Genomic DNA, 13,761 nt, shown 5'->3' on the forward strand with positions numbered 1-13,761 from the left:
GTTGATTTAAATGATACTAAGGTATCACAACATGAACAAAGATAGGGGACCAAAAATGTGCCTCAATTGGAAGTCGAAGGTTGACTTCAACTTCAGCACAGGATGCAATATATTACTTCATGGAAGTGATAGTGGCTCCGATGGTTGAGTGGGTTGTCGACCATTTGGAGGGTTCACTGCTTGAATCCTGTTCAAGTCAGTGTCAGGGTGGCCTTGGGCTTTGAATGTTCAGAAGACCAAAACACACCAAAGCCATGATTATCATTAACCTTGATGAAAATTGGATGCTCATAAAGTAGCCTCAAATAATATAGAGGGACCAAGGTACTGTGTCACCCCACGAAGGTACTGTATGGGAAAGAACAGCCCTGTCTTAGAGAAGTTAGCATCAGTAATTTATGTCAAGAACAAGGACAACAGATTTGTTTGATTTGATAATATTGATAGAGAAGTACAGAGAAGGTCGTTCCACCGTGTCTACATAGTTTGTGGGGAGGAAGTGTGTTACTGTATGAGGAAGTCAGTTGCATCAGAGTGTATGTGAGGGTTGTACAGGACCTGTATGAGTACAGTGAAAGAGTGAGGTGTGCTTTAGTTGACTATCATTCATTCATTCATTGACAGTGATGTTTTCTGACAATATAGTGATCTATAGAGTGTGATGATGAGCTGGAAAAAAAGTGTGGAAAGAAGAGGAATGAGGCTCAGTAGAAATAGGACATAATACGTGTGTGTAAACAAGAGAGAGCCTCTATAGGACAGCAGTGAGACCTGGCATGATGCACGGTTTGGAACAAGTAGCTGACACAAAGATGACGAAGTGTAGATCAAAATGAAAGGAGAACATTTTATTGTTTCCAGAAGCTTGGGTTGGATGAAAAGGTGAATGTACATGAATAAAGAAAAGGAACACAAAGACCACTAAATCATGTGCTTCCTCCATTCCCCTGGACTAATTTCCGTAGAGTTTGAACTACAGTTGGAAGGTCATAATCCCCTTAAAATTTCCATCTGTGCATTTTTATTTGTTTGCTTTTCATACAAATCAGTGAATGAAATCAGACTGCAATTGTTGCACATATATTTTTAGTAAAGACTCCACTCAAGCCATCATGTCACTGAGAGACTATCCTATCCTACAGTCAGAACCTGTTCTACAGTCAATAATTAAAAAAAAAAAAAAGATTCAGATTTCCAACATTAAAGAATGCTTTTGATTTTATAACTTTTTTTGTTTTTGTGTTTTTGACTTTGAAAACTGAACAGAAATGCAAGTAATGGAAAATAACATTTGCACTTGACAAATGTTATTGGTCGTTGGTGGTCTTGTGGGAGATGCTCTGGTGTACACAGCTGGATGTGCTATACCAGACTGAACACAGAAGCTGGTAAGGTGTCATTTGATGAGAAGGAACTATGACCACATTAATAGTGTAATGAATGTAGTGAGGAACAACTTGATGCTACTCAAACCCAGCCCACTTGGAAACAGAGTCGCTATATCCCCAAAGGTTCTATGTCGGCGGCTAATATATGGGTTTCAACCGGGGATGCTCCAATCGATCGGCCGCCGATTATGAAAGGCTGAGCTCGGCGTGATCCATAAATGCTGATCACTGCCTGTCATTGCCGATCACAAAATCTGATGACATGATACAGCCGCCACCTGAATCTGAAATTTTGCATCATCCAGAGAGGGAACTTTCAGACAGACAGCTGGACAGACAGCTGCATCCGCTGAGTGCTCTCCCTAATTTTTACAGTCTAAAGAGCTTCAATACTGGCAAAAACTTTTGAACCTCATCACATCAAACCAATGATATCACAGGTGTTTTATTTACCTTTAATGCGCTCAAATTGCGCTGTTTTCGCCCACGTGTCCGCAGCTCTGCCAAATGAGATGATCTACTGGAGGGCGAAGACAGCACATTTTGAACACTTAAAATGTAAAAAAGATGTGAGGAGTTCATGATTCAAGTTCAGAACATTGCTGAGATTGTTTCATGAGTCACTCTGGATCACTTGATCCTCGTGCATTTCTGTGGTGCAGACGGCAACAGTGCACCCCTGGCTAATGGACCGGTGCGGCTTATGTACGAAAAAGATCGATTTCCTTCTTAAATTTGGTGGGTGGGGGTAATATTCCACACAATAGTCTCTTGTATGGAAAATACGGTACATTTGGAAATGATGGGTCTGTATGGCTCAGTGAATTGAACTTTATCGCTAACTTGGAAAGTTGTTCATTTTATCACACACATCAATCTTTTATTATTATTATTGTTATTATTATTATTATTATTATTATTATTATTATTATTATTGATACTAATAATAATGTAATTAATATATATCTATATAAACATATATATTAATGGTGGGACTTTAACGAGTTAATTACGATTCATTAATTACAACATTATTATGATTAATTAATTACAACAAAACCTTTAATTTAATTTAATTTAATTTAACAGTTTGCTCTCCAGACAACATGGAACCTTTGTAAGTGCAGGAGTTCCTGGTTAACTGATCACACACACGCACAAGACACGTCGCAGCTAGGATGATAACAACAACAACAAACCTGGAGCAATCCCTGAACAAAAGCAGATAAAAGCAATATGTTTTGTTCAGGGATGTTTTTCACTACATGGCCAGGGTTTCCACTACTCTGAATGTATTTGAAAGTCTTATAAAATATATAAAATCAAAATCAAGACATTTAAAGAGCTTTAGTTTAAATAAGGTTGTATCAAAACTTGAAAATATTTTTGGAATGATAAATAAAACCATCACTTCGGTCACAGAGGTATTTAACATTTCCAGTTGTACAGTATGTGTGACCTTATTTCGAAGTATGATCATCTTCAGTAAACAGTGGGAGTCGTGGTGATTCTGGACGTTTTAAGGAGACGACAAGGACACCAGCGTGGAGGTCACCATCTGAATTTCAAATTCGGAATTAATAAAGAAAATTAGAGACCGATGGTATTAAAAACTATTTTCAATTTCAGTCAGGCCTCATCGTCGTGAAAAGTCATATTGCTGTACTTAAAAAATTAAAAAGAAAATAAAATACTGACTGCATTTTTCCTGCAATAATAATTCTCACCAAAAGATGGCGCCGTTAAACTTTGAAAGGTGGTGGTGACACTACGATAACGAAATCAATGTTTGTGTCGGATCTATGCTCTTGTGTTTCATCATCTCTGACGTTGAAGTGAATATAAGAAAGAAAGTTTAAAATGTACTATGCAAGGTTTTATCTCGTTTAAAAACAGTTCCATGTCATGGTCTTGCCGACTCTGTGATTGGCACATGTCCCGATGGGGCGGGGTCTAAATCCACGCGTGATTGGCAGTGGTTTCGAAGAGGCGGGCTCTGGCAAGGCTGCCTCCTGCTCTGCGGTGTTGTTTGTCTAGCCGCCGCAGCGACCGAGGAGGTCTGTCGTGGTGACAAACGCGGGACGAAACTGCTTCCCAACGTAATTGTATGACTTTAGCACAAGTAAGAGGCGACAGCACAAGGAGTCGAAGGCACCCTTCTTCTAATCCCTCTTGTGGAATGTAAACGCGCGGGAGCCTACAGGATCGCTGGAACGCCTGATTGTGAACGCGTCATTGTGTTGCAATTCCCCGTGCCGGGTTGGAGTGAAGACTGCGTCGCTAAATGGATGTGAACGTGTGTAGAGAATACTAATGACCAGTGGTGCGTCCTGCAGAGGCGCACCGCGTCCCCCGCTGTTGCTGAGGGCCACGCAGGGAGTAACATCCTCGACTCAAAGCGGATCGCAGTTATTTCTCAGTCAAGTGAGATCGGTGGCTGAATTCACTGAATAGCAGTCAAATATGGGCAACAGCTTCTCCAACGTTTCTGCCTTCCAGTCCCTCCACATCGTCATGCTCGGTCTGGACTCTGCAGGGAAGACCACGGTACTCTACAGACTCAAATTCAACGAATTCGTCAACACTGTCCCCACGATTGGCTTCAACACAGAGAAGATCAGACTGAGTAATGGCACAGCCAAGGGCATCAGCTGTCACTTTTGGGACGTGGGGGGTCAGGAGAAGCTGCGCCCCCTGTGGAAGTCGTACAGTCGCTGTACTGATGGCATCATCTATGTGGTGGACTCTGTGGATGTGGACCGGCTCGAAGAGGCCAAGACAGAACTGCACAAAGTCACCAAATTTGCAGAGAACCAAGGGACACCACTCCTGGTCATTGCCAACAAGCAGGATCTGCCCAAATCTCTGCCAGTGGCAGATATAGAGAAACAGCTGGCCCTGCAGGAGCTCACGCCGACGACCAGCTACCACATCCAGCCTGCCTGCGCCATCATTGGTGAGGGACTTCACGAGGGAATGGACAGATTGTATGAGATGATTGTGAAGCGACGGAAGTTGTTGAAACAGAAAAAGAAACGGTGATGGGTATCTGCTGTCATGTCAGGCTGCTGTGATCATCCTGCTGAAGATTTATCAATAACACACAACCTAATACCGATAAAATCCATTAACAGGCGGGCCTGTTTTTTCTGCTGCTTTTCATTTCACATGTAAAATGCCCCCCACCCTGCCTCTGGCACAACAGACCTCACAATTGTTCATGGATGTCATGTCACTGTTGTTTGTTGGATCGTTGACATAGCCTTTGACTCAGAGGGTGGCTGAGAGTAGCAGCTCTCCCACTGTGCACTTTTTTTAGATCCTAACGGATGCTAATCACTGTAAGATAGGAGGTGGTTTATGTACTTAATGTCAAAATTGAAGTATTTTTTGAATATTAAAGGTATAAACTGTTTTTGACTGTTATTTTATTTTTGTCGCACCATTCAGCACAGCAAATAAACTCCAAAATCAGTATACCCACAACTGTCAAGGAGGTTTTGTGGGCAGGGATGTAGCATGTTCAAGTTTTTCACCATAATAATACTTGAATGCCAAATGTGTTTTCAGGAGTATGCAACACAACCGCACAAATACCATTTGTTGTTCAGTTCTGAGAAGTTGCTTCGTCTCACCATGTGCCCGTGTTGTTAAAAATACCACTCGAAGAGTGATCACTGAAACAAGCAAATTGAAAGCTAGCGGCTTTTATTTATGCTCACTGAGCCAACTAAAGATGGATACTTAAAGCCTAAATTTGTGGAACCAAAATTCATACAACAAGAAACAAAGATGATCTCAGATGAAACTGTCACGTGCATCAGAAGCAGTTTCCGCCAAATCAAATCGGACAAGTCACAGGGACGTGATTCCTTTTTTCAGAATCAGAATCAAATTTATTGCCATGGTCAATGGGGAGCCCACTAACTAGGAAAGTGTTTTGGAATAACGTGTAGTCAGTTAGTTTTTAAACTAACACCAAGGAAAACATTGTTGAATGTCACATTTAAGTAATAATAATAAAGAAAACAGGAAACCACAGACGAGGATGATAAAATGATTAAAATACTGGTTGGCATCTTTTTGTGTAATGGTCACGACATTTTCAGTGAAAATGATTCCATCTAGGTCATAATAAACAAGGTAAATAAAGTAAGAAATGATGGGGAGCCAGGGAAGATGCTCCAAAATGAGTGTTCTGTTGTTTGTCATAATGTGCAGTAAGTATTATTTTCATTCAATTTTAGGTTTTTTTTTTGTTTGTTTGTCCCACAGCAATTATGTGGAAGATGAAAACAATTCTACTCTTGAAGCTCAGAAGAGAGACATGTCATTTTGTTTGTGTCCAGGTGGAAATCAGACAATACACATCGGACTGGAGTTTTCCAGTCATCAGGCCAGAGCTAACAATTAACGCTAACCCTAGTCATGAGACTGCATGCTCATATGTTTTTCTGTGGTGTTTACACAATGAGGGTCTTCAAAAAAAAAAGGCAGCTCTGTCATCTGAGGCCTTTCCGTTGGAACAGCAACAAGCAAGCAAAACTCGGCTCTTCCACCATCAATCGTGCTACACCTTCACTTTCACAAATATGTAGTTTCTGTTTGATGACAGTGAGGACATGTTTTTGTCTATATGCTTCTTAAATTAAAAAATAAGAACGAAGAGAGAAAAAATATTTGACCGTATGTGGACCTTCTACCTGTTATTCTGGTCCAAACATAACAATTTGAATGATAAAGTAACTCACAATGTCCAAGTTAACAAGTATATTTATTCACAGATCATTGACTTGCTTGCTCTGCAGCCCTATATTCAGGCAGGTGACATGAACAGTACCGTCACCTAGGATGAGGAGTCTCTCAAACTCTGGAGTAAAAAGTGGCGAGAGCTCAGAGAACTCTGTTGAGATGATAAGCACAGATATTAAGGACTTCTATTAGTGGGGAGCAGTCACCGTGAATTAGCCAAGTTTCAGTAGTAATAAAGAAGTCTAACTTGTTAATTTGATATTATGTGATAATAACATAGGACAGATTGCTTCTTTTTTGAACAAGGGTTTAATAATCTGAATGTGATGAATGATGAATGGAGCATCAATGGAGGTGGAGCGGATTCTTTGAATATTGGTTTAGTTATTACAGTTGCAAGCAGTTGGAAGTCTGTGCCTACAGTATTGTAACTGGGAAGTTTTGGAATGGGAGGAGGACACACAGCGATTTATTGTTAAAATCGGAGGGAATTAAGCCACCTAATGGTGGAACAGTTACCTATAAATCTCTCGTTCTTTTTAGGATCAAACTGTGCATGAGAACAATTGCTTTAGATCAGTCAGCAGCTGTCAGTTGTATATTAGAAAACACCATGCCCGTGTGTGGGGGGAAGGGTTGTTTTAGAAATGGCTGCTGAAGTTTCCAGGCGCAGGACCTGTGGCCTGCAGTCATTTATCCATGGGGGAAGGGTGAGGTCAGGGGTCAAAACAAACTACAGCTGATCCTGGCAGAAGCAAGTCAACTTTTTCTGCTTCACACCAGTAGTGCAGTTTCGGCTCCTTCCTTAATCCTCAACCTCAATCCTCCAAAATGTGCGTTCTCGCGATGATTCTTAGGAAGTTAAATTGAGGAAAAAGAAGACGTCCGTCTGAAACACTGCAACACTGTTACTTTTGTTTAAAACTGAAGGAGAAATTCTCCACTCACTTAGGCAACTGCGGTTGTACAGTCAGTGCACAATCAATCGCTGACAACTACAAAACAATCAATGGGATACACAATACCACAGCGTAGTGAGCACGAACAATCACTCATGAGAGTTAAACAAAGAACCGACTAACAGCAGTCAGGCAAAAATCAGATTCTACATAGCAAGAGATGCTGAAAAACAGAGGAGGCTATATAGCAGTTGCGATGACGGTTTAAACGTGAACTTAAACTGTCAGCATACTCAGTAGAGACTTTTGATTTTAAAAGTAGACAGATTACATAGTGTTAATTGTTCTCAAGTATCACTAAAGTGACTCACTTAAAATATACTCACAAAAGTACAAGTATCCCCAAAAATGTACTTAGTAACATTAATGTGTAATTTATGTTATTAGTTACTTAGACCGCTGGCTATTTGAGCATTACTGAGTAATACAGGCCTGACATATGTGCTACATTGTTCAGTTGTTTTCATTGAATTTATGTGCTCCTTCTTTGTGTGAAGAAGAAACCCCCGCCTGGAACGGGACACAGGAAGGAAAACATGATTTATTTTGACGTTGCGCCTATGTGAATTCAAGGTGGCGCTGAAGATGGCTGACCTGGCATTATTGTGTGTGTTATTTTGCCTGCTCTTATGTTTTGACAGTGCATGTGTGTTCTTACACCCATGATGAGTTGATTAATATCAGGTCTATCACTCTGACTTGTTAACTGTATTTTTGGTGTCAGTTTCAAGTTAGTCCACTTTTTGCCGAGACGCAAGAGACTGAGGAGAGGAAACGAGCAGGTGCACTCGTTTTGCCCTCACCAATGTGGATCGCACACACCCCTCCCCGGGATATTCCTCTCCAATGTCCGCTCGCTTTGCAATACGATGGATGAACTGGGGCTGATGTTGAGAAGGAACAGGGACTTTTCCTGCTCTTGTATTTTGTCTTTCACAGAGATGTGGTTGAGCAAACTCATAACAGACAATGCGCTTCATCTGGTGGGATTCCACCATCACTGCGTGGACCGGGTTCCAGGACAAAACCGAAGGCTAAGGACCTTTGCTTTTGTGCATCCAAGATTGCTGGTGTATGGACGTGTCAGTGATTTTTCAACACTCCTCTCCCTCTCTGGAATGTCTTACAGTAAACTGTAAGCCATTGTACTTCCCAGCGTGAGTTTGCTTCATTCATTCTGGCTGCTGTGTACGTTCCGTCAAACGCGGACGTTCACAAGGCTCAACGCGTGCATGTGGAGTGAACTTTTCCAGACTCTGTGTTGTGTCAGCTTGGTGACTTCAACAAGCCAAATCTCAAGGTAGTCACAAACTACAGGCCATGTGCTCCCCACTCTGAACCACCACCTTCTTGCGCAGGACTTGGATGTTTTGAGAAGTCATTTTGCCCCAACACCTCTGTGGACTCTCCAGCCCCCACTTCCACTTTGCAGCAAAGGACTGTGGTGTCTCTTAGTGACACAACAAAGAAGAACATAATCACTGATGAGCCGCCCCCTCCCCTCCCCTCCTCCTCTTGACATCCTGGAGCAGGCTGTGCTCAGTCAGTTCAAGAAGCTGAATCTTTGGAAAGAGTTTCCTTTGCCATCCTGAAGCATTGTACCACCGACCTTGTGCCTGTGTTCACGGACATCTTCAATGTGTCCTTGGAGTCCTGTCATGTTCCAGCCTGCTTTAAGAACATTAAACTATGAAAACTAAAAATCACAGGACTGCATGACTACATACCAATGGAACTGAGGTCGGTGGTCATGAAGTCCTTTGTCCCCCTGATTCCATCCCACCTGAATTCTATCACTGCTCCCCTCCTGGACTCAATACAGTTGGTCTACAGAAGGGAGGTTGACAGGCTGGTGTTCTGGTGAAGCCACAACAACCTGGAAGACAGTGAAGATGATCGTGGACTCCAGAAGAGTCACAGTTCCTCCATTCCTCCTCATGACTGGATATGGACTGAGTCGTCCATATCCATTGTGGATTCCTTCCGCTTCCTGGGAACCACCATCATCAAGGACCTCAAATGTGGGCCGACCATCAGGTCCCTCATCATCCTGGTCATGGACTGTTTGTCCCTCTTCCCTCAGGCAGGAGGCTGCAGTCAGTCCAGATGAGAACGTCTCGTCACAAGAACAGCTTTTTCCCCTTCGTGATGAATTTGTGAACATCCGTTACTGTTTGTGCTTTATTTATTTCTTAGTTACTATTGTTATTGTTAATTATTTTTTTATTTTAATTTCTTTTTTGTTTATTATTATTATTTTATTTTTGTTCATTATTGCCCTATGTACCAAAGCACTTTCCTAGGTGGTGGGATTCTCACTGAACTTGGCAATAAAGCTGATTCCGATTCTGCATCAACACTGCAACACTGAAGGCTGTCTTTATCGTCATCAGACTTAAGACATTAGATGAACCTTGTTTGACCTTAATCAGATGTGATGTGGAATCAATTGAGTAATGTCACCCCTGTAACAGTCCCACATATCACATTATGACTTCAACCAGACCATTCTGAGGGAGCTATAAGTGTCCATGCCATACACGTTATTAAACATAAATTCAATGGAGCACCATCCCATAGCTTGCCCTAACCCCAAGCTATGCCTTTTTATTCACGTATCGCACTACCCATGTGTCAGTATGTGACCTAGAAGACTTTTTTGTCAGTTTAGGACGCAAAACGCAACTTTCCCAACGTCAATACATGACGCCATGGGAGTGAGGACGTGTTGGTGCCAGAGGTTCCATTGTTTAAACTGAAAAGATCATGTATTTGTTGTTATTTCTTTTGTCTTCACAATAGTGTTGCAGTGCTCAGTGCAGTGTTCATAAACCCCGTACTATTTTGTGTGTTATAAAAACAAACTTTAGTGTCAATTCCAATTACATAATCAGAACTGTTGGCAAAGGGAAAATGAGCGTTTCATGCAGAAGCTATATTTGTTATTTTCAAAATTAAATTACTCCGAAAGCATATTGTTTTTTCACTCATCAGACATTAAGGTGACATTTCATCTATATGGAAAGCACAATAGGGTCTGTTAGTTAATAAATCCAACAATATGGTCCATCCAAGGGAAATTACTATATTTCTCCCCATGTCGGGCTAAACTATCTGCAAACATTTTTTGAATGGACTGTGCTTCTGGTCCATGGGACCTCGGTTAACAAATAAAACTTGATGAACAGGCGTAAATGGAGAGATGAATGTCATTTTCTGGTCTGGTTTGAAATGTGCAATAGATTTCAGATATGATGATGTCTGTGAAGTTTAAAGATACAAATTGTAATGTCGACAGAGCACTGAGTTTCAACAGGCACACAAGTTACTTTAGGTTTGGGTGTGATATCAAATGAACGCAATAACGTCAGCAAGAAGAACAGACATACGTCACAAGCGACCGGTTAATGACAAACGTTATGTTTTACCAATATAAAAGTTCCATCAAATCCTTTATTTCAGGTTTTGCTGGCTCATTACAGTGTCTTTAAAAACCTGATCAATCTGTGGATGTGACGTCGTCATCCATCATCATCAGGAGACACTGTACAGCAAGTAATATAGTAATATCCATTTTGCCGTTACAGAGCCAAACCCCAAATATGACATTATTTATTAGTTGCTATTCAATCTGGCTTTGCTGGCCCAAGTACAGAATTATACATTTTTATGTTAATTCATCATATGTGTTGAAAAGGTATTTGCCATAAGTTCTTTGAAACAGGCAAGACTGGGGGGAGGGAGGCTGATGGAAGCATACTCTGGACTTGCAAGTGTGAACAGGTTTTTGTGTGCAGTACCAGGTGTGCAAACGCAGACCAGCTGGATGTCAACAAATTAAAGCTCCAGCTCAGGAACACAAGGATGACTGAGCTGCTCTCATGTAGTTTCTCTGAATGTGCTGTTGTGACGGTCTAGCTCCTTTACGATCTGAAATTCTTTAAAAGCAAAGTGCTGAGATCAGCAAGTAATTATCTAAAACGATGAAACCCCCACAAGCCTTTTAGTGCACAAATCACGATCTCTGTGTGCTCCGTCTTTCGCTCCTCCTGGACTGAGATATTGGGTGCAAAACCAACTTAAGCGCTTGCAGGTCTGTGAGGCGGGGTCTGATAGGAAACGATAGCCAGTCTTACCAATCAGAGTTCTCGCACTTGCACCGCCTCGGAGTGCGCTGGAGCCAGCAACAAATCTGATGAAACCAGCCTCTTCGTCGCAATGCTGGGTGAATTAAAGTATTACAAAACAAAATTTCTTTTCTCGACTGAGTAAATATGCGGACTGGTCGCTGTATGTGCAATGTTAGCAGCTCAGCATTCTTTTTTGGGGAGGGTATGGTAAGCTTCACATTTTCAAGAAATGCTAAGCTAGCTAAGAACTGAGTTTCAAGTCATTCTCGCCTTTAGCGGTCAAATTAACTGCGGTCAAATTAGTTGGATATTGGATATTTGACGGATATTCGCCCCACCGTAGATGGTATTGTTTGGTCCATTTTGCACCCATTTTACCTTCATATTGTAGCCAGTTGTAGATCAGTTGTGATGAATGATACTGGTTTCATGTGTGACCAACTAAGTCTAGATATACTGTAAGTCATCAGAGGGTTTTTTTTCTATGCCATCTCAGAAACACAGTTGTTACTGGAGTGCAGGACATAAGTTTGTAAAATGGATTCATTCATCATGGATACCAGCATTGCAATCTCTTCTGATCTTGGCGTCATCTGTGCTGTAGTCATGTTCCCTCCTTCCATTAAGTGCTTCTCCTTCTGACCAAGGGGTAGACCAGAGGGTGCTTCTTTCTGCAGGCCATTAAACACAATGGAACCTCTCCTTTTATCACTTTTATAAGCCAAGGTATATGTTTTCCACTTTCCCGTTTAACACAACAATACAGTGTTTATACCCGGGCTGTTTATTAACAGTGTTTGTGAGGGGCTTTTACTGCCAATAAAGAAGAGTTTGTGATGCCAGCTAACAGGAATTCTCAGTCACCCTCTTATACCAACATGTAAGCATGACATTTCTCCAGCATTTCAGCAGAGCATTTTAATAATTTAGAATTCTCATTAATAATAAGAATAATAAAATGTGTTTATTTTCAAATTTCTATCTCAAGGAAAGATAGAAATGGTGCCCCATCAGTGACTCAACCCAGCCAATCACTGACCTGATCACAACAATGTTCTGGATTTGAGGGTAATTTTTCAGGCATTCACTGCCATGAACTGCACAGTCAGCAGCATGTGTCGCAAGTATGTGACGCTCAGTGGAAGAAACAAATGACAAGTCAGGAATGGAGTAACAAAACAAAGCCTAATTCTAAGTAGAATATAGATAAATGTCAATTTCAATCTCCTATAATACATTGCAAACACTGCATGACAAGCTATCTGACAACTGTGTAACTATTATATCACACATCTTCTAACACACTCCCCACAGAAAGCCACGTTTCCAACTGAAACAGTGATTACAGAGGTTCGGGTTGCTCCGGCAGTTCTTCAACTGGAGCCACGGCAGCCAGATGAGGGACAGATTCACACCAGAAGTGGAAGAGCGATTGAACCTGTCCACTGGATCTATGTAGACATCATTTGTTGTCAGCAGTGTTTAAAGTGAATATTTATTTCATGAGAGAATAATTATTGACATAAAATTGTGATTCCTAATTTGATTTAAGTTCTAACAAACTTAAAGACGGGGGGAAATATGATATTTATGAACCTTTATACAAACAATGATAACAGACACGTCACAAGTCTGGTTAGTTACCTCGAGTTGTCATTTAAACCCAGGATGCAGTTCGTAAAAAACATCTCAGGATCATTTTCGCGGAGGTAAGGAGTTGTACTACAAAGCTAAACTCCAATTTGTTTCAATCCATGTTTATATTTGTGTTGCAGAAAGTAACTCCAATTACTTTTGAACTTGAAATGTTCTATGGTGAGCACAATCAGGGACAGTGGATTTTTTTTTTCTTTACCAGAAACCATATCTGCTGTGAATAGATTAGTGCACTTTCTAGTTATTGCTCCCTGGCCTTCCTTTCATGACTAGCAGTGGCCTTCTAGTTTACTGGCTCACCATATTACACGCTGACAGACACAGGAATGTGCCTTGCAGCTCCAGACTTGTCTGGAAAAACATGCTTTGACACCCATGCAAGACACTCTTTCAACTGCAATTGACTGTCTTGACTGAGCCAAAAAACATGCTTCCAAGTTGAAAAAACAACCAACAAAGCTCAAAATTGTCACAAGCTGTGAAAATGATGGTATTTGGCCAACCATGGATCATACACACCTTACATTGACACGGTATTGACGTAAAATCTTACTAGTTAAAATGTAACCTCTCCAGACGATTAGTCCTCTTTGCTTCCCTCGTGTGTTGTCATTGTGTAACTACGTTTTACTTTTGCTCCTGTGCTTACAATACCAAAAAGACCGGTCAATCTTCGTTATGGATGAACCTTATTTTTTGCGCCATATTTTTTGTCAGGCCAAAGCATCTTCAAATTTTACTATGAAATTATTCCGTAATGTTGGTTGACCTGGAATGTGATGCTGCTCCATCAATCAATTGATCAATCAATTAAAAAATACACACACACAACAAAGGTGATACTGAATATATGATACTATATACAGTACACAGAGC

General features: G+C 41.1%; 1 protein-coding gene across 1 annotated transcript; it reads left to right on the plus strand.

Annotated features, from left to right (window-relative positions):
- The first annotated feature begins 3,418 nt into the window (after positions 1 to 3,418).
- Positions 3,419 to 5,147, plus strand: LOC128765807 (ADP-ribosylation factor-like protein 4C). Its single transcript, XM_053876939.1, has one exon. It carries the CDS (start codon positions 3,852 to 3,854, stop codon positions 4,428 to 4,430), a length of 579 nt encoding a protein of 192 aa, XP_053732914.1. The 5' UTR covers positions 3,419 to 3,851; the 3' UTR covers positions 4,431 to 5,147.
- The last annotated feature ends 8,614 nt before the right edge of the window (positions 5,148 to 13,761 follow it).

The sequence above is a fragment of the Synchiropus splendidus genome, chromosome 10 (assembly GCF_027744825.2).
Source record: "Synchiropus splendidus isolate RoL2022-P1 chromosome 10, RoL_Sspl_1.0, whole genome shotgun sequence".
NCBI lineage: Eukaryota > Metazoa > Chordata > Actinopteri > Syngnathiformes > Callionymidae > Synchiropus > Synchiropus splendidus.

What these genes read in the sequence shown, in the direction of transcription:
- LOC128765807 (XM_053876939.1), top strand. Translation starts at nt 3,852, where the DNA reads ATGGGCAACAGCTTCTCCAACGTTTCTGCCTTCCAGTCCCTCCACATC.